The sequence below is a fragment of the Antechinus flavipes genome, chromosome 3, assembly GCF_016432865.1.
Source record: "Antechinus flavipes isolate AdamAnt ecotype Samford, QLD, Australia chromosome 3, AdamAnt_v2, whole genome shotgun sequence".
Taxonomy (NCBI): Eukaryota; Metazoa; Chordata; class Mammalia; order Dasyuromorphia; family Dasyuridae; genus Antechinus; species Antechinus flavipes.
In genome coordinates, this window is record NC_067400.1 from 89,316,650 (window position 1) to 89,337,593 (window position 20,944).

The 20,944-nt window shown below is 34.6% G+C and overlaps 1 protein-coding gene across 1 annotated transcript in view; it reads right to left on the reverse strand.

Annotated features, from left to right (window-relative positions):
• The window catches only part of DGKH (diacylglycerol kinase eta), a 220,383-nt gene that overhangs the window by 187,893 nt on the left and 11,546 nt on the right, over window positions 1–20,944 (reverse strand). The window contains exon 2 of the mRNA XM_051983870.1: window positions 20,596–20,823. Coding sequence (XP_051839830.1) covers window positions 20,596–20,823 — 228 coding nt within the window. The remainder of the gene's footprint in view (window positions 1–20,595; window positions 20,824–20,944) is intronic.

Here is a 20,944-nt window from a genome sequence, read left to right on the forward strand (position 1 = left end):
TTAATCATATACTCTTTCCATCTTCTGGTATTCACAGAAACTTAGCTCCCTCCAGGAGACATGGTATCCCTGGTCATCCCTCACCAATATTATATGCTCCTTGCCATTCTCCATAATATATGGGACCAAAGGAAGAAACTGATAGACAACTTCATCCTGACTTCTAATTTAAGACCAGCCTTTTGCCACCATCATTCAGACACTTCCACTTCATTCCAGGTTCTCTTCATCCATCCACCTGGATATTTGTTGCAATTATGTTAACAGTCCACAGGATATTGTCTCTTCTTTTCCAAGTAGTTAGACACCAAGTTCTCACAGTTTTCTTCTCTAGCCCAACTATTTACACTCAGGAACTTCAATTTACGTATACTGATGTTCCCTTGAACAGTTGTCTTTCAGTTCATCAACTACCACTTCTATTTCTTTACTTGACATCAACCACCTATGGAGATGAAGTCCACAGGTAATTATGACCCCTGCTTTGAGTGTAAGTTTCTGACACCAGTCTTAAATTATCAAGAACAGCAAAGATATTTCAATTTACTTCATTTGTTTTCATTCAATTGGAATTGGTATACAGCACAAAATAGAAAGTAACCTAACTGGAAATTATAAGCTCTCTGAAGATCATTGGTGAATAGTTGGATTCAGTTTCTAATCCATTTTTAAAATTGCATAATATCTATTATAATTTGGGTTTACAAATATTTTCAGCCAGACTCTCATTTTTATGGTAATTAAAGAAAGAAGTACCTTGATTAAATTTTTTAAAATAAAATTCTTACTCAAACTGAATTCTAGCTTGAAAGAAATATTTTTCTAAACAGCCTTCTAATTTATATGGACTCAAGTGGTATCATCACTAATTTCTACACTTCTTACTTTGATCTGTTACTTTGGAATAGCATTGATCTCTTAATCAAAACTTAGCAGGTGGTTTTAAATTTATTATATAATAGCAAAAACAAAGTGCACATGATAGAAACTCAAAGCTTCATATGTAATCTTTTTCTGTTCTTGGCACCAAAAAGTTCATGTTTGTTGTTATTTGTCACTTTTCTTATTTAAAGACTTGAACAGTGAAATAATGAGTTGAAATAGTAATCTATCTGGTCAAGAAGAGAATTATTGTAATAATTACAAAATTTCTTTTGCACTAAGGAACTAAGGAAAACTCAGGAAGCATAGCCTTATAATAAAGATGGGATGAGGATAAAAGTGTTTATATAGTGCTTTAAGGTTTATGATGGGCTGCACATATATTATTAGATTTGATCCTCACAACAATCTTGTGAAGTAGGGCTAGTATTTTCCTCATTTTATCAATGAGGAAACTGAGGAACAAACTACTCTAGATCACAGAACTAGTAAATATTTGAGGTTGGATTCAAACTTAGCTTTTCCTGATTCCATCCAGCACTTTATTCACTTAGATGCTCAAGCAAGCCTATGGGAGACTTAGAGAGAGGGGAGGCAGAGTTTAAGAAAAAGCTGGAAAATGAAAGGAGGTTATATTAGGGCACTAGGTACCTAAAGGAAATGACTCCACTATTACTGGAGATATTTGTGTGACTGGTGAATGGGACAAAGTTGGAGAAAGAATTGTCAACAATAACTTTGGCATAAGTCACTGCTAGTCAAACACAAAGTTAAGGAATGTCCCATTGAGAAAGGCGGGGAGAACCTGTACTCAAATGCCTAAGTAAACCAATATAGCCTGATATGATTATGTCAACAGAAATTAAATACATAATATTGCAATGTCATGTTATAGATTTTATTTCTCCTGCAACAACTATGTTTTAATAGTAATTTCTTCCATTTGTTAGGACCAACTACAAAACAATATTGAAGAGAATAAGGAATTTCTACAAATTTCACAAATTACTTTTCTATTACATTCCAAAAATGTTTAAAGTATTGAGAGGAGAGACAGATGTTTCTTTGCTATCACTAATATTTTGGAACGTCACAAAGTAACAATCTAAAGAACTCTGGAAATTTGTATTGAAGCAGCAAGTATCAAAAAATATAGAATGTTAATACACTTAAGACACTACTAAATTAAGCTAAAACCAGCTAACTATCAGACCCACGGGCAAACAATAATCATGAAATTTCAGATATAAAAAGGGCCTCAGTTTCTAAAGTATAATGGCTATTCCAATTTTGAAATTCTAGGTATCATCAAATAAAACCAGAAAGATAAAATTTAAGTGATAAATAAAAAACAATTGAGACAATGGAGCCATCATGTTTTCAGGGCTATATTCAATAAATAGATTGTTCTCAAATGGATGGGTTTAAATGATCATTTAAATGATTTAGGATTTAAAAATCCTAAATTTGTGATAATTTTAACTTTGCATGAAAAAAACTAGATTTTAAAAATAGAATATGTATTCATTTTAGTGAGGTATTTCATATTAAAATAAATAAAAAGCATTGGAATTTACATTTATTTTTAAAATCTAAAAATTTTATTACCAATTTTTTAATACTTGGGAGTATGAGTTGTATAAGTTCAAAAAATTTAATAGTTGAAAAATTCAAAGAACAGAAATACTTAGAAATTAACTGAGTCCTGATCATGGTTTTTTTTAAAGCATCTAATTGTGTCAAAAAATTATGACTATAAAACATAGGTTATTGATTGTCTGATTCAACATTATTTCTAATAAGATTTCACTGTAATTAGCATTGGCAAAATACTCAGTTACTTTCTTTCATAGTCACAGGCTTCTTTTTAATTGAGCTTGTAAAAAAAAAAGAAAAAAACTTAAGAATTTATGATTTTGCATTAATTCATTATTCTCCAAAACTTATCCTTAATATTATCTTTAATTTTTCTGGCGCCAACTCCTCCCACCTCTGGCACACTAAATCTGTTATGAAGTCCTATCTTAATTCTATCTTTCTAATTCATGCTCCAGATGTCAATGACTATAATCACTCCCTAATCAAAAAACTCCAATAGCTCTTCACTGACTTGAGGACAAAATACTCATTACTTCATTGAACATGTAAATCCTTTGGGATTTAATTGTAAACCTACTCTTTAGTCTTAAAATACATTCTTCCCCTTCACATCCCCCAGGGAGCAAAGCTTACTTCCTCATATGTAACATTCCATTTCTCATCACTCTTCTTTTCATTGACTGACTCCATGGCTCGCACTCACTCCTCATCTTTGCCTCTTGGGAACCGTAGTTCCCTTTAAATCTCAGATCAAATGTCATCACCCAAATATCAGCCTTCTCTGATCCTCCTTCAGCTGCTACTCCAAGAATGACTTCATATGTCCCAAAGAGATATTAAAGCACAGTAGATAGAGATCTGGCCTGCCTCTGACCAATACTGACTCTATCTAGGTCAAGTCACATAACCTCTCCTTGTTCTAGGTGACTCAAACAGATTATGAGTTGCAGAGATAGTGCTGACCTACACTGGAAGACAAAGTTCCTTACCAAGAACTCCCTATAAAAGAAATTACAGATCCCATCTTCGTTCCTTCCTATGCATTGTATTTTGCACTGTCATCTGTGTTGTTCTCTGTACCAAAAAGCTTTTTGGTGGTGGAAGTGATCTCATTTTTCTTTTTATCCTTAGTATCTAGTATAACATCTATCATATAGAAGGCACTTCACCAATAGTTAATAATTGTTGCTCTACCTTCTTGGCATTCCTATGTCAATAGGACCTCAGCAATACTTGCATGGATTATAGCAATAACATCCACTCTTTCAACCTCCAAACCACTCTTTACAATACAACCATTTTCAACTTATTCAGAAACAGATTTGATCATAGCATTCTAGTGCCACCTTACACTTCTGCTTATTTCACATGATTCCTTTCTATGAATATTTCAGGCAAACTAAACTACTTAAAGTACCTCATTATTTATTCTATGTTGTCATAAGTTTATAGTTAGAACCACAAAGGACTTTGCAGATCAGCTAGTCCAGTTCTCTCATTTTAAATATGAGGACCCTGAGGTTCATTGAAATGAAGTGACTTACTCAGAATCACTAAGTTTTAAAGGCAAGATTTAAACTGAGATCTTCCTCTTTCCAAGTCTAGTCCTCTTTCTGCTGTCTCGGTGTCTTTGCTCATGTAGTCTATGCCTGAAATGCTTTCTCTGCCATTAAAAGTCTCTTTCCTGACATCTCTTCGATTATCACTGTCCAGATCACCTCAAATACAGGAACCACTCATCTAGCTATAAATTACTATAATTCTGTGATTACACCTGTTGAAATCTAAGACTTTTTTGGAGCTCCAGCTTAGGTACCCTCTCTAACAGTTCTTACTTTAAGCTTTTCTCTCCTTCCTCAGTTCTCTAAAATAACTATTCTCACATTCTAATATGAATTATTTGGAGCTATTTGTCTGCAAATTGTATTTCCCCTAACAGATTATTATGTTCTTGAATGCAAGGATCACATATTATTCATCTTTATATATTTAGTGTCCTGACTATATTGGTACTTTATAAATGTTAAAAGGAACTTAACTCATATATTCCCTACAGAAATAAATGATTTTGTCCAAAGTGGCACAAAACTAAAAGATATATAATATATTTTATTTTGAACTTAAAAATTCTGTCATTTAAAACAAAATAATAACTAAAAAAAGACAAATAAACATGCCCTCAAAAATTGTGCATCATTAAAATTTTATATGTGGGAAGATGCACATATGTATAGAAATAAAAATGATTCAAACTGCATAGCTCAAAGAACTATCAATAATGCATAAAAAAGGAACCCAAGAACCACCTAAATTCCAGATAGAATTTGTTTAATTTTTCAATGTGTTATTAACTAGGTTAAAACCTAAGTTGTTGGTAGTTTAATTCATGGGAAGGTCCCAGTCCACTGAAGTCTATCATTATTGAAGGAAGTTCATTCAATCACTTGGTTTTCAAGTGTCAACTCAGGTTATTTTTTTTTTTTAATTCAAAGATACAACATAGAAAATATTATTATAAAGTTTAATCTTGCATCCACAAAGATTCAAAGAGAATACAAAAAGTATATCTAAATTTATAGACTAAAATTTTACCTAATATATGCCCCTAAAAAATTCCAATGCTCCTTCAAAGTTAACAATAATAACAACAACAATAACAATTCGGTAAGGGAATGTTTCATCAGTATGAAATTCCTGATGTTAACAGGATTTTACTGTCTTAGTCTCTAAACTGTGAATTAGGAGCCACACAAAGCAAATTTGGGAGCCAGAGTTTAGACATAAAGTAGCAATTTAATTAATCACTTTCAGTATTTACAGGAAGGTAGAGATTTTAAGACAAATCATAAATGGGAAGGGAGGGAGAAGGTGGATGATTTCCCATGGCAAACCCATGACTGCAGGGGTGTGCTTCAATCCTGTGGGAACAGTTTATAAGTGTTTCAAATCACATGGGGTCGTTACTTGGTGGGGGACAGGCCCAGAGTTCTATGATGGGAACAGGTTCAACAATCTTTGATTCACTTCACTTAACATATATAGAAGAGTGTTGTCAAGAATTGATTAATCATTTTAAACTGCATTGTAAGACTCTGGCTTCCAAGCTAGAAAAGGCAGCTCTGAGAGATCTAAATTATTAGTATATTCATTGTATATATAATTTTGATTAATTATTAAAATCGTAATCATATTTTTCCTCACTGGTTAGACAAATTCTTTATATCAAGTTCAATACTAGCTCCCTAACAGTCTGAGTTGCTGTCAGCATTGAAAGATTAAGTCACTTACCCCAGTCACATAACCCAGTCTAGACTTGAACTGAAGTTTTTCTAGCTCTCACACTGACTCTCCCAAATAATAATACTACTACCTCTTTAAATTTATTTCAACCAGGTTCCTTTGCTAATACCACAAAATTGACAACAAAGAACAAAGTTCCTGGTGTCTTGGTGTCTTCTGCTATTTAAATATTTTAAAAGGTTATTCAGACACAAAGCTTAGATCTAAATAAATAAATACAAAATAAATCTTGTATTGATTTTCACTTTAGCTTTACACAAATGCCTAAACATTAATAATTCATTAATTGGACAAGACGATCTCTATGGTTTTCAAGCTCTGATCCTATGGCAATATCCAAAAAAAAAAAAAAAAAAAAAACAGAATATAATATGGTGTAGTTACAAAAACAAACAAGAAAAACTTCCATATAGGGTCAGACTTGAATCCAAGCTCTGCTATTTACATTTGTATCAGCCTATATAAATTATTTAATCTTTCTGGACTTCAGTTTTCTTAACTTGTAAAATAAAGGGATTGGCCTAGATGCTCTTGAAGATCCCTTCGTATTCTAAGTCCTATAACCCAGGATCATTATTATATAAGAATTATCGATCACTCTATAAAATTAAATGTTTTAAGGACAGCAGATAAAAATAATTAAGTACAAACATGGTGATATTGAACCAACAGGAATATAAAACTATAAAATCCTTCATTTACTAGATAACACAAAAGAGATCAATGCAAACTAATAGCTTAAGAAAACAGCAACAATATTATACAATCACAGGTGGAACATACTTGTTGCCAATTGAACTGGTTAATGTATTTACAAGAGTGATCAAAACAGAATATGACATGCTGGATAAAATTAAATATAGATCTGGTCCTAAACAACTAATAGACCCCCATTGTATCATGCTGGGAGGTTGTCGAGTCAACAACTATTTATTAAGTGCCTACTGTGTGCCAGGCATTATGCTAAAAGCGGAAAATAGAAAGAACAGCCAAGACAACCTCTGCTCTGGAGGAGCTCACAATCTAAAGAGGAAGAAGATCTCATGCAAAAAACTACATAAAAATAAAATCTATGCCAAATAAATTTGAGGTGACTGCAGAAGAAAGTAGAAAAGAAAGGTAAGTGAAAAACTTCTTGGAGTAGTTTTAACTGAGTTTTAGCTGAGAGGAAAGGAGTCAGGAGAAGGGAGGGAATTCTAGGCATAGGGTACAGAAAATACTATACTCAGAATCAGGAGATAGGGATTGTCTGTCTCAAGAAAATCAGACGTTATCATTACTGAGTAATAGACTATGAAAGGGAGAACAAGGTCTAAGAATAATGAACAAGTAGGAAGGGATCAGTCTATGAAATACTTCTAAAATCACATAGAGGATTATATATTTTATCTCAAGGTTATAGAGAGCTACTGGAATTTACTGAATAGGCAAGCAGCATCAATAAGTAGAGTGACTCCTCATTCCTTCCTGCTTCTGACTCTTACTCTAATGGTTGTCTTTTCACAGGAATAGAATCAGGACTAGCTGAAGTTTATTTTGATTCTCCGACTAAAGGACCTTTTGGATATGTTCACCACCAGCTCCAAAATGGTAGGGCTTATTTCTCATTTGGGAATTACTAAAATAGTTACTTTTATGCAGGCCCACACAGACATTTTTTTAAAATCCTAAAACTTCATTTTATTCAAAGATTTGTGCTAAACTCAGGGGACAGTTGTGAATGAAAAAAAAAAAAAAAAGATTTATTAATGCTTACCATGTGCCAGGCACTGTGGTAATTACTAGGAGAGGAATATCCTGTAAGGACCATCAAAATACTGCTCTTACAAAAAAAAGTAAGCAGACCTTGGAAACTAAGAAACATAACTAAGAAATTAAATGCAAAGATATTTTATATCTCCAACTTAGTTATTAAAGAAACTGAGAGAAACACTCATTTAAAATAATTAATAAACTGATTATTATGTATCCAGAAACTGTCTCTTGGGCTTCTCATTCATCTCAGAAACCCAAAAGCTATTTCCAACTTAACTATTAGAGAAAGTTCAAAATGCATAAACATTAGAAAAGGGTTTTCCCCCAAAAAACTTGAATGGAAAAGCCACAAGATTAACAGTGGTAAATTTGTTAACAGGAGCTTGTTAGATAACCAAACCACTTCCTCCTTTTCTTTTATTTATCATGTTTCTTTCATCTACCTCCCTCCCTTTACCATCAGTTTATACCTCACACCAAAATTCCCTCTTTTGACCCAGCAGACCATATTCTTTACTTCCCCTAGTTACCATAATAGAAAAAGTGGGATGAAATGGTTGATTTGTCATTGTCAAATAACTTCCTAATCTTTTAAAACCAAAAAATGAGAATTAGTAATCACTGAATGACTAAACTGAATTGCAAAAATCTGTCTAAAAAATGTTTAAGATGTTTCTTAAAATGAGTGTGTCATTCATTCACTTTCCTCACCTGTTTTTATTATATAAATAAAAAAAAAACTCATTATTATGTTATAGAGAAGGTTATCATTTTCATTCTTTAACTAACTAAAAATAAAATTGAACTCAAACTCCTGTCAAATATGGCTTAATGTACAAAATGGAAAAATTATTTAAACACACATTTATAAAACATACAAGTTGACCTTTTAAATAAAACAATCTTACCATAAAAAACTGTAGTCAACAAATTTCTTAACTGAGGAAAGTTAGCTGCCTATAAAGATTTTTTCCCATATTAAGTGTTTTTTGAACAAGTAATTTAAGTGCCTAAAATGTCTTAGCTGGCTTTCTTTTCCCCTAAAACTTCAGCCAATATTTACATGTCAACTGTCCTTTTTCAAGATAAAAACTATTCATTCTAAAGGCTAGAAAAAAAAGAATTTAAAGTTTTTTAAATTACTGAACCAACAAAGAAAGGATGTTTATGCAAAAAATTAAATACCCAGAGACATAGATACATGTGAATGTTTTCATAAACACAAGAGGGCACAATACTAACAAAAACGAGGCATTTTAAACTTGCCAACATGAAAATACAGACTAATTTTCAAGCAATTATTACAATTAATTCTCCAAATACAATTGATAATTCATCGTTTCTTTATTATTCTACTTTTATTATTAAGGGTTTGATAATCTGCCATAAGGTTCACCTAGAATCCCTGGGTTTTAGCCTGGCATGCTGCTGCTGAGGAACATTTCAAAGTTCCCTTTCCTGGTCATTATTATTTTTTCCCTTAATGTCAAATCCATGTCAGTTCCACCCCTCTCAAGTTCCTATCCCATTCTATACTACTCTTCCATTGTACCTTTTGGGAATCTCATTCCACTGCTAGCACATTCCCTTATGTTAAAAATTTCCTTGGTATAATCTGATGGTGAAGGGAGGGAGGAAGATGAAAGAAATGTGATTTCCTTGGCATTCCTTTCAATGAACCCTGACTCTCTCAAGAAGACACTGAATCCTACAACACTGGATAAACCCATTCTTTCCCCTACATCATCACCGGTGTTTGCCATAAGATAGAGTATACCAGGAAGAAGAGTGAGCATTCTTCTACTTCTCAATGGCATTTCCAAACTCTGTCCAACCACCATCACTTAGCAAGCTTTACTCCTTTGATATTTCTACTCTTCAGATATAATAGACCCTGCTAGTTGTTCTCAGCTGGCACCCATATCCCTTACATTTACAAACTTCAACTTCTATGTAGAAATCCCTACAAATAATTTAGCTTTATCTATTTCAATATCCATAATTATATTTTACCTATGGTGTATTTATACACAATAATCAATCAACAAGTATTTACTAAGCACCTACCAGCACTTCAAAGACAAAAAAAAAAAAAAAAAGCCCTCAAAGAGCTTACATTTTGTTAAGGAAAAGACATGTGCATATATATATGCCATGATATATATACTATTATTTCAATATAACTGGCTTTCTTTGTGATTTTATGTATTCTATTTTCTACATTTAAAAAAATAGCCTGAGAAAGGAACCACAGGCTTCATCAAAAAGGTGAAAGGAACCACAGGCTTCATCTTAAAAGAGAACCTTGGATCATACTTCACTGGGAAAACTGATGCTAAACAAAAATTGAAGTTATAAGCTCTCTCTTGTCTACAATTATATGCCTCAAATCAACATCATCTCCCATTCTCTCTTCTTTTGCTCCAATTTCTGACAAACAAGGAGCCTTTGAAGACTACCTCTTCTTGTAGTGTCATAGATCCCATAGCCTGTTATTTTCTCAGGAAGCTTTCCCCTCCAAAAGACCGTTTTCTAATCTTCAATCTCTATTTAATTACTGATTCCTTTCCTATTACCTACAAACATGCCCAAGTTTCCCCCATTCTTAAAAGCATCCCTTGACTTTTCCATTCCCACAAATGATGTTATCCTATACCTGTCTTCTCTTTCACAGTCAAACTTTTGGGAAAAGCTTTCTATACTAGCTGGCTTCTCTTCCTCACATCCTCTTATGAAGCTCTTGATATCTAACCTTCAACCTAATGGTTGCTATTAAAAATACTGGTGGTATTAAAACCACATTCCACAAAGTTAACAATGAACTCTTTCTCCAACTTCATTCTTCTCAGCTTTTGACATAGTTGGCTACCTGACTTCGCCTAAAAACCCTCTTCTCCTTGAGTTTTAGTGACTTTGCTCTCTCCTTTTTTCCCCTCTAACTGTCTGGACTAAGATTTCTCAGTCTCCTATAGCGTATTATAATCCAATTCTTCCTCAATGGGTGTATCCCAGAGCTCAGATTTGAAGCTCATGGGCTTTTCACCTTTTCTCTCTAAAAACTGTCAGTTGATAATCTCATCAGCTCCTGTGGATTCATTTTTCACCATGAAGATGATTTCCAAATCAATATATCCAACCCTTTCCTACATTACAGGGTCCCATGCATGTCCATCTGGACTTTTATAATAGATACCTTGAATTCAGCATATCCAAAAAGTAAATTATCATTTTCTCTCAAAATCTACTTTTCTTCCTAACTTGCTTATTTCTGCAATAGGCATGTAATCCTTCCAGTCACCTAAGTTCACAATCTTTGAATCATCCCTGACTCTTCATTGTTTAAATAAATCAGTTTGCCAAATCTGATCTATTGAACATGAATAACACCTCTCACATCCATACCCTTCTCTATATCATCAAATTCAGACTTTCAGAACCTATTACAATCCTCCTAATTGGTCTCTCTGCCTACAGCCACTATCTTCCAGATAGATGCCAAACCAATATGCTTAAAGTATAAAGTCTGACCGTGTCACTCCCCCCCAAAAATCCATCCTTATGAATTTCTGTGGTTTTCTTTTGGCTTCTAGGATAAAATACAGTTTCTTTTTTCATCATTTAAAGCCTTTCACAATTGAGTTCTAACCTAGATTTCCAGAATTATTTTATATTACTAGACTTGCACACTACATTCACACCAAAATGACCTACTTGCTAATCCCTATGCATATCATAATGCTCTCTATATCTTTTCAGAGGATTTTCCCCATGCCTGATACACCTGATCTTCTCACCTTTATTTCTTCATCACTCTCAGACTTTGCTCAAGTTCCCTGCTATTAAAATAAATTTTTTCCTAATCTTCCTGGTTGTTTGTAAAGCCCCGTTCTCCAAAAAGTTACTTTTTATTTACTTTGTATAAATTTATGCTTACTTCTGTATGTATATATTATTGTTCCCTCTCTCCCCCAATGGAAAAAATGGTGAAAGTAATCAGTGTTGGAGCAACTGTGAGAATACAAGCACACTGATATACTATTACAGATTTAAATTTGGAAATATGTCAGAAGAGTTTATATATATATATATTCCTTTGACAATTTCAATTCAAATTTCCAATACTTTGAAATAAAATCTCATATATGTATGTTATATATGTGTTAAATATATGTAAGTTGTTATATATATAACATATATACATATACTGTCCATATACCTTTGACCAAACAATTATACTATTAAGCATATACCCCAAGAAAGTCAAAGACAGAAATAAAAGTCCAACATGTACCAAACCATTCATAGTCAAACTCCTTGTGATTGCAAAGCACTGGCCAAAGAGTGGGAGCTCATCAATTGGAGAATGGATAGGAAAAATGATGAGAGTGGAAATGGGATGGAATTGGGCAATGAGAAAGGACAAATATTTGGAATTTTTGGAATATGGAGGAATTTAAAGAAATTATACAAAGTAAAATCAGTAGGATCAAGAAAAAAAATTCAGGATTTCAACCACGAGAAACAGAAAAATCAATGAAGATCCCACAGAAGAAATAATAAACAAACTTCCTCCTCTACAACAGAGAGGTAAGGACTACAGAGTTAAAGTACTATTTATAATACCTATATGATGAAAGTGGTGATGTTTTTGCTTAATTAGTTTTTGCTTAACTTTTTAAATTCGTTTTGTCAAAAGAAAAGATGAGGGGAAGAGGAGCTGGGGGTGGTTCTGCTGCCTGATGTATATACAAAAAGTGGCACTAAAACAAACAAAGATTATGAGCCAAAGAAGAAAATTCTAATAAAAAAGAAAAGGGGTAGACCCATAAGAAGAAAAGAAAGAAGGCTATTAGGTAGTTCTATGACTCTATTTCCCTCAGAATTCTTTACTTAGGGGAGGAAGAAGAGTCTACTGTGAAGAGTGGATTGCAGTCAGAGGATCTAGACTGACAAGTTAACACTGCTACAGCACTGTTTTTTTCTATGTGACTTTAGGCAAAATATTTAACTTTTCTATGCCTTAGTTTCCTCATCTATAAAAAATGAGATTGCCCAAGATAAAACTGAAAGTCCCTGACATCTTTAAATTACTGATTTTAGGATCCTTAACTCTTCTCTTCTGACCCTTATCGCATCCCTAATCTTTATTCCATTTGGAGCCCTGATTTACTAGTTTCAGGATTTCTATCATTAGTCATTTAGACTTTCAAGTCATTATTTCCAATATCCAACATAAAGTAGAGTAAAAAGAGTACCTGATTCAATCCAGGACTTAAAGATATGTAGCTTTAGTATCCAAAACTGGAAACATAAATGCACATTTGTTACACATGAAGTTATGTTTTCTGGTTACAAATGACACACTGTCATATTTAAGATATGCCTTGAGTTATATAGATAGCTAGTTGATACAGTGGATAGAGCACTAGGCAGAAAGACTCATCTGGCCTCACATGCTTACTGACCCCAGGCAAATACCTTGACTTGATTACCTCAGCTTCCTCATCTATAAAATGAGCTGGAGAAGAAAAAAGGTAAACCACTCCAGTATATATGTCAAGAAAATTTCAAAGGGAATCACAAAGACTTAGACAAAACTGAAAAAGGGCTAAGCAACAAATTACATAAATTTTCTTTGAGATGCTGACCTGCGTACTTAACCCTTATGTAGAATATTGTTTTTATGGGACACTACCTTTTAAACTCCATATAACTGACATGCATGAAACACATGGAACACAACCCATTTATAAAAGTTAAAATTATTTGTAACCTGAACAATCATTATTTAAAACAGGAAGAAAAAAAAAAAAACTAAAAACACACTGCACATAAACAAATACCAGCAGTTGCTGCAAAGAGTATTTTATAACCAATACTTAATTAAATAAATCAACTAGGTTCATAATAGTACTAAATAAAAACACTGTCAACAATGCCTAGGAGATTTTAAAACCAAAGAATCAAGATAAAGGTATAGTTAAATTAATTATGTAAATATCCACTGGGGAGGGACTCTCAGTAATCAACAACTAATTATGAATTTGCTTAGGGAATTAATCAATCAACACTAAGTATTTATTACCACTTGGAATGTGCTAAATATTGAGGATACAAAGAAAAGCAAAAAATAAACCCTTGCCCCTAAGAAACTCCCAGTCTAGCGGAAAATATACAAATAACTAATATGTGTGTGTATACACACACACACACACACATACACACACACACACACACACACACACACACAAAAGATATATAAAGCCAATAAGACGTGATTCTAGAGGAAAAGCCCTATTATGGAGGAGAAAGAGGACGGAACAGGTAAGATTTCTTACTTTACTTACATAAAGTAGAATTTGAGCCAAGAAAATTATAACAATAATTGCAATAATAATAATAGCTGATGGATCTTCTAAGGTTTGCAAAATTTCATTGAAGCTTTACAGCAAGGTCTCTGTCATGAATCTAGTCTTAATAAACCAATCTATTAATTCTTTCTTGTAAGTGAAGACCTATAAAAGCATTCACAGTAAAATGAAATATCTATTATGAATTAGTGATCAAAAAGTGATCAAAATGGATCTCTGGTGTTCTTTACTATAGTGTTTTCTTATAGTCTTCTCTATAACAACAAACACATAAAAACATTAAACAAAATGAGAATTGGTCGATCTAAATTTAGACAGCTTGAAAAACTGTGTTGACACATAAAAAATAAAAGCTTAATAATTTAGCAAGGCTCTAACTTTTAATTATAGTGTAGAGGTCACTTTTAATTTGTAACCAACATAGAAATAATCTAAGTTTTATAAACACAATATGTTATATATTATGCATCAAGAGCTATAGTTCCCAGTTTAAATTTAGTTCACATAACAGAAGCAAAGACGTAAACCAAGTTAAAAATAAATGTTCTATAAAGACAAGAGAGTTTTTTTCCATGAATTTATGATTGTATTTAGAAACCTAAAACCAAGCAAGGCCTGCATTTTCATATGATTGATTCTGCTATTCAATATTTACAGCTCTAGAGATACTCAACTACAACAACTCCACTTAACTGAGGAGGTTAAATTTTCTGCCTAGTAGAATTGAACCTTAAAATGCTGCAAAAGAGGTCTGCAGATCACTGAAACCTCCTAAAAGCCAATTAATGAAAATTTAGCATTACACTGAAGGAGAGCCCTTCATAACAAATAAGTCAAAAATTTATTATAGATAATATATTTGCTTAGCTCTTTAAAGCACTTGGAGTAATGTTCCATGACTGTTGTCAACCAATTGATTATCCTGTCCTAATATAACTTTTTGTACTAGTAATTTAATGTAATTACTGTTATATATTTTTCTATATCTTTACAATTTTTAATATTCAAACATAACCACTTTTGAAAAACCATTTAAGGTCCTTTTAAGAGACCTGGAGTTTCAACATATTTTGAAGAAGGGTTAAAATAATAAAAATAGGTTACCTCTGCACTGATTTATGTAAAATACAATAAACTTTTCAATGTTACTTACGAAATACATAGAGAACTTTTTCTCAAGGGTCTTTGATGAATGAAAATAGAGAAAGTGAACTGAAATCCCATGGAGAAGGCATTATCTATCCTACTTGGCTGAGTTAAGTCTCTAAAAGGTCTTCAGACTTGGGCAGTCTTTTTTATTTTTTTTAAGCTATCTAACTATGCAAAGACAAAAACATCTCTTTGTAAATGGGCAAATTTCAATACAACACAGAAAACAAACCTACTTATATTTGTATCTGACTGACAAACAAGGTTGGGAAGAAAGTCTGATTACTCTGCACATCTAAAGAAAAAAGAAGTGCACAACGAGGTGATTTCAACATCATCCCTATTTTTCTTTAGTAAATCTCTATGACATTATCTGTAAAAAGAGAGGAATTTAAAATGAATAATAGGCCTTTGATATGATGAAAGAAGAGCTCTTTCAACGGGAAATGGAGAAGACAAGAATACCTAGAAAAAGAGGAAGGAAGAAGAGAGGATTTGATAGACCCTCATCTTAACTGCTCCATGCTAGGTTCCCTAAATCAGCAGCTCTCATCACCTTCCAGTTTGGTGAATGATTTTTTTTTTTTCTCTCTCTGTGGGAAATAGCCACATAACCCAAGAGCTGAGGCAGCTGTAAGATTATCTGTTGTTTGTATCCTGGATATCTGATGTGACTTCCTGAGATTCTACTTATCTGAATTCCTGAGCACTGTTTGTTGACAGTAGAACTGGGACATAAACTGTACCATAATCATCAGCTTACAATCCAAAATCAGAAAGGGGTGGGGAGAAGTGGGAGAAATAGAAAAAGAAGGGGGGGAATATGTAGGTGGGGAGGACTGGGTCCGGCATGAAGAATGCTGATTTTGGAACCAGAGCATCTTGGTTTGAATGTAAACTTTGACACTTACTAGCTATGTGACCTTGGGCAAATAAATAATTTAAATCTGCCTGGTTCTCAGTTTGCTCATTTGTGAAATGAAGGGATCTTATGATCATTAGGATCTCTTCCAACTCTGAATCTATGCTTCTATGGTCTTATTGTCCTATGACTAGAGTATTGTAGAAAAGAGAATGGACACATACACACACAGGGATGAGAGAGACAGAGAGAGACAAAGACAGAGAGAGAGAGACAAGGAGACAGGGAGAAACACAGAGAGAGAATAAGAGAGAGAGAAAAGTTACAGAGAGAGAAAGAGAGGGAGAGGGGGAGAGAAACACAGGAAAAACATGTAAGGGACCAGAAAAAGAAAAGATATAATGTAACTGAGGATTATAAAATTCCTTCTTAACTTTAAAATCATACCAGATCTTCTCCCAGGCCTTTGCTAAAAAGATAGCAGTCACACCCAGTACAAAAATGTTACAATTCACTATATTCTTCACTGATGTCCAAATTACACCATACTCTGATTAGGGCAAAGATCTAGGAGTAGACCTCAGGACCAAAAGCTCAGTTTCCACATCTGTATTCTAGAAATAATGTTTATACTACCTTCCTCAAAAGATTGCCTTGAGAAAAAACCAAGTCATAAACTTTACATAAAATTGATATTACTGTTATAAATACAAGAGAATAGTTAGCATATTTTAAAATTACATATTTTTACACATAGACACACACAATTCTGCTTATCCTTCAAACAAGTTAATAATTAGGATCTCAGGCTTCCAAAATTTGCTCTCAGGTTATGTAAACTAGACACCAATGACGCTTTGCAGACCTATATGGTCTAAAAGAGTATAAAAATAATAGCTCTTTTATTATCATCAGTACTTTTTTTTAAAAAACAGCCAAATTTGGAAATTTTAAAATTATTTTAGACATAAGAATATATATTTATAACTCATAAAATAGAAAAACAAACTAATATTCAAACATACAACTTATTATTGCATCACTGAATTCAAACTGACTTGCTTCACACCTGCTCATTTCTAAAAGAAACTGAGGTTTGGGAAAGGACAGCAGAGATATTTTGTAACTAGGTCAAGCAAAAAGCAAGTTCACTTTGAACAAGTTGAGTGATAAATTCCTCCTCAGTTCACACTGGGTGAAATGTCAAAATATAAATCTTTTGACAACTTCGCAGTATGTAGCAAATGTTTATTAATATGTTGTCCATTCCTCCAAAATAGGGAACTCAGGGAGGAAGTCAAAGTTTCATAGACATTCTAACCTTCTGCAGAGTTGGTAATGAGTTATTATATCTTTTGGGTTCTATTGTAATAGGAGGAAATCAAGTTTCTGTCAAAACTGTGGAATTGGGATATATATCAGTTATGAAGCAACTCGTCCTCTAGGACAGCTCCTCCAGCATACAAGAGGTAGGTAGCCATGTTTGATCATCATAATAGCCAACATTTCTAAAGAACTTTAAGGTCTGCTAAGTGTTTTATGTGTTATCTTAAATGGATCTTCACAACAACTCAGGGAAGTGGAAGGTATTTATTACCACCATTTTATAGACCATTTTACCACAGAGGTTGAAAGAGATTTAAATGTCTTGCCCAGGGTCACATAGCTGATGTCTGCAGTAGGATTCAAAGTCTGATAATCTTTTCTAAAACATCTTTGGAGCCCTCCTGAGATTATTAACAAAGGGTTTAAGCAAGCTTTAAACTTGGATCACAGGTGTTGACATGCAAAAATATTGGAAGAGCTCGGCTAATTATAAAATTAATTATAAAATCAATACTATTTGTGAAATCCAAAAGTAGCTTTATTTTTAAGGACCACTAATGACCAAAATCTAGGTAAAACATATTCACTAAAAATTGGATTACTTGTAGAATAAACAGGATAATTAAGGAATATTCTAATTATTCTTTCCTCCACAACAGGGGTGGGTTGAGTAGCATGATGGATATGGAGATATAGATATATAGATATATAGATATGTATGTATATATATATATATACATATATATGTATATATACATATATATATATATGGGGAGAGAGAGAGAGAGAGAGAGAACTGAGCATATTAAATCTATATTGGATTGCTTGCTGTCTAAGGTAAGGGGGAGGGAGACAAGGAGGAAGAAGAATTTGGAACACAAGATTTTGCAAGGTATTCATGTATTTAGAAAAATTAAAAACTATTATTTAAAAAAAACAGAGATAAAGAAGCTTTTTTTTTTTTTTTTTTTTTTTGCTAAAGGCCATTTGGATCTATATAGCAATATTCTTGGGCCATACAAAATTATCAACTTATAGACCTCAAAACAGTGAGAGATTGTTGTACCTAATTTTCAGCTCATCATCACCTGTGGTTGTCTTAGCAAATGATTTCTCAGGCCTTATGTGGCTCACATACTAGATGTTCCCCACCCCTGCTCTAGAACAAATTTCCAATTAATATTAGCTTTCTAGTCTCAGATTTAATTCAACATCTAAAGTACTTATGGTTTTTTTTTAAGTGTTTACAAATCGTCATATCTCACAAGTACCAGTTAAATAGATTTGTTACATTTTACTGAAGCTAAAGATCTTGATGTCTGTATTGCTGTTTCCTTTCAAAGTATGAGTTAATCTTGACAGTGGACAATTTGGAAACTACATATTTTTATTCATATAGCTAACTATGAATATGATGACTCTTTTATATAATGCTTGAAGATTTGCAAAGTGTTTTTCTCATAAACAACCTGGAATCCAGTGTTATTACCATGTAAGATACTTGACATATCTGATATGTGTGTATGCAACATTTGTACATATACAAATGAAAATACATGCCATATGTAAGTACCTATTTATATAAACATTTTAACACTTTATAATTTTACCATGTGAACTTTCTCAAATATATTTAAAATTTGACTTTAAATTATATTTCAAAAGAAATATGTTAATTCTCAATTTAAAGAAGGTCATATTTTGGTTAACCTAATAGTTTAAACATTTTCATTTTTATTTTGCTGTGAAACATTCCTTCCTAATTTGTACCTAAAATTCAAAACCCTACCAGTAAACCTTGCAAACAAGCAAAACTATCAAAAACTGAGAGTAAAACTTGTGAATTTCAGCAAGTCATCTAGGTACAGGAAATTCAGTGTGTAAACACCCACCTACAAGGCAGGAATATAATTTAGAGAATTGCCTGTGGCAAGGAGCTTAAGTTACTGGTCCACCATCATATAACTAGTATGTATCTGAGGCAGGATGTGAACCAAACTTTCTGATTTCAAGGTCATCCTTAGATCCACTAAAGGAAGCGGCCTTTCAAAGTGTCCAATATCAACCAATCATAAATTATCACCAGATAGTAACGAGACCAAATTGGTAACAACAAACCTGCGCAAAATATGCTACCTCACGTTTAACTTTCTGATTTATAGTTTTATTTCTGATTTATATTAACTTTAGAGGAAAATATAATAGGCCTAAAATGAATTCCATATTTACGGAGAGTATATTCTATTTTCTGGTACTAATCTACACAATCTAAACACCAATTTACACAACAATCTCCAACGAGCATCCACGGCTGCCTTTTGTTAAAGTATTATTGTTTCAAAGGTCTTACCTATTGGATGACCTCTTTTGACTAAATATGATGCATACATTACACACGCACACACCATATTGGTTTTTTCCCTTTTATGAACAAACCCTGAAATTAAGTCAACTTTCAATAAATGTTTCAAGCATCTTCAAAGCAAACAATGTTCATACATCCCAGAGGGAAGACTTCAAAAGAGCAAACAGAGCAGCAGACACACCTATTCCCGGTGCAGCATAAAGAAGTGGCTGGGATTTTTTTGATTGTTTGTTGTTTTTACAGGGTTTAGTGGGACAGATGCTCCCTTCGTTTCAGTACTCTGAAATCCATGGGACAAAAAGCGAGGCCAGCTGCTTTTACCGCAGGTTTCCGTTTTAACTGCTAAGAGCCTTTACCACCGGCCAGTCCCTGCTGTGGCTCAATCCCAAGAGGTTGCAGTGATCAAAAGGGGACAGAGAGAGAATCTTCCCCTCCCTGGGGGAGTGAGGAGGGGAGGAAGAAGGGGTAAAGCCTGATCCGGGTAGGAAAATGGGAGGACTTTGGTGGTGCTGTCCTCCGCTCCCTGCACCCAGAGCCTAAGCTTCATCAACTCTCTCTGCGTTAGACTGCAGGCCCCGGACACGTGGAAAAATGCTGGCTCCTCAGCTCAAAGTAGGAACATGCCTCAGAGCGCTAACTTTATTTTTCCCACGCCCCTTTACCTCGGTCTTCGCCGAGGCTGCCAACCCCGCCCCTCGGAGCTCGCCCACTCTTTACGCACATGCCCCTCCCATGGCCTTTCCCCCAGGTCTCCTCCTCTTCCCCCCTCCCCACCAGTCTCAGGTTCCCCGAGTGCTCCGGTGCCCTCCCCCCTCCTCCTTCCAGCTGCCTCCGAGCTCTCCCGCCCAGATGCTCCGGGAGCCCGCGGGCCCGGCCCACAGCGCTGATGCCCGGGTCTCTGCCCAGACCCCCTTCCTCTACAGCCCTTTCCCGGCCCCCGCACCCTCGCCCGCGAGCACGCGCTCAAAAAACGTGCAAACACGCACCCTCACCTTGCTCCGGATCTGCCCCGACGTGGACACTTTCCGAATCAGTTTCTGCGGCCCCTCGTGCTCCGCCTCGCTGTCGGACGATTCGTCTCCAGGGCCGGCTGGGCCGACGCCAGCGGCGGCTGTAGCTGAGGTTGTCGTGGCTGCAGCAGAGGCAGCCGTGGTGGCTCCGACAGCGCCCGGGGGGTGGTGCTGGACTCCGGCCCCGGCCATCCTTTCCGACTCCTGTGGGGACACAGCACCGCCCGGAGGGGGCGGCGGCCGGTCAGAGGGCACCCCGGGCCTCGGGGGAACCCCGCAGCCGCCGCCATGTTCAGCTCTCCACCCACCCCCGCCACCGTCCGGG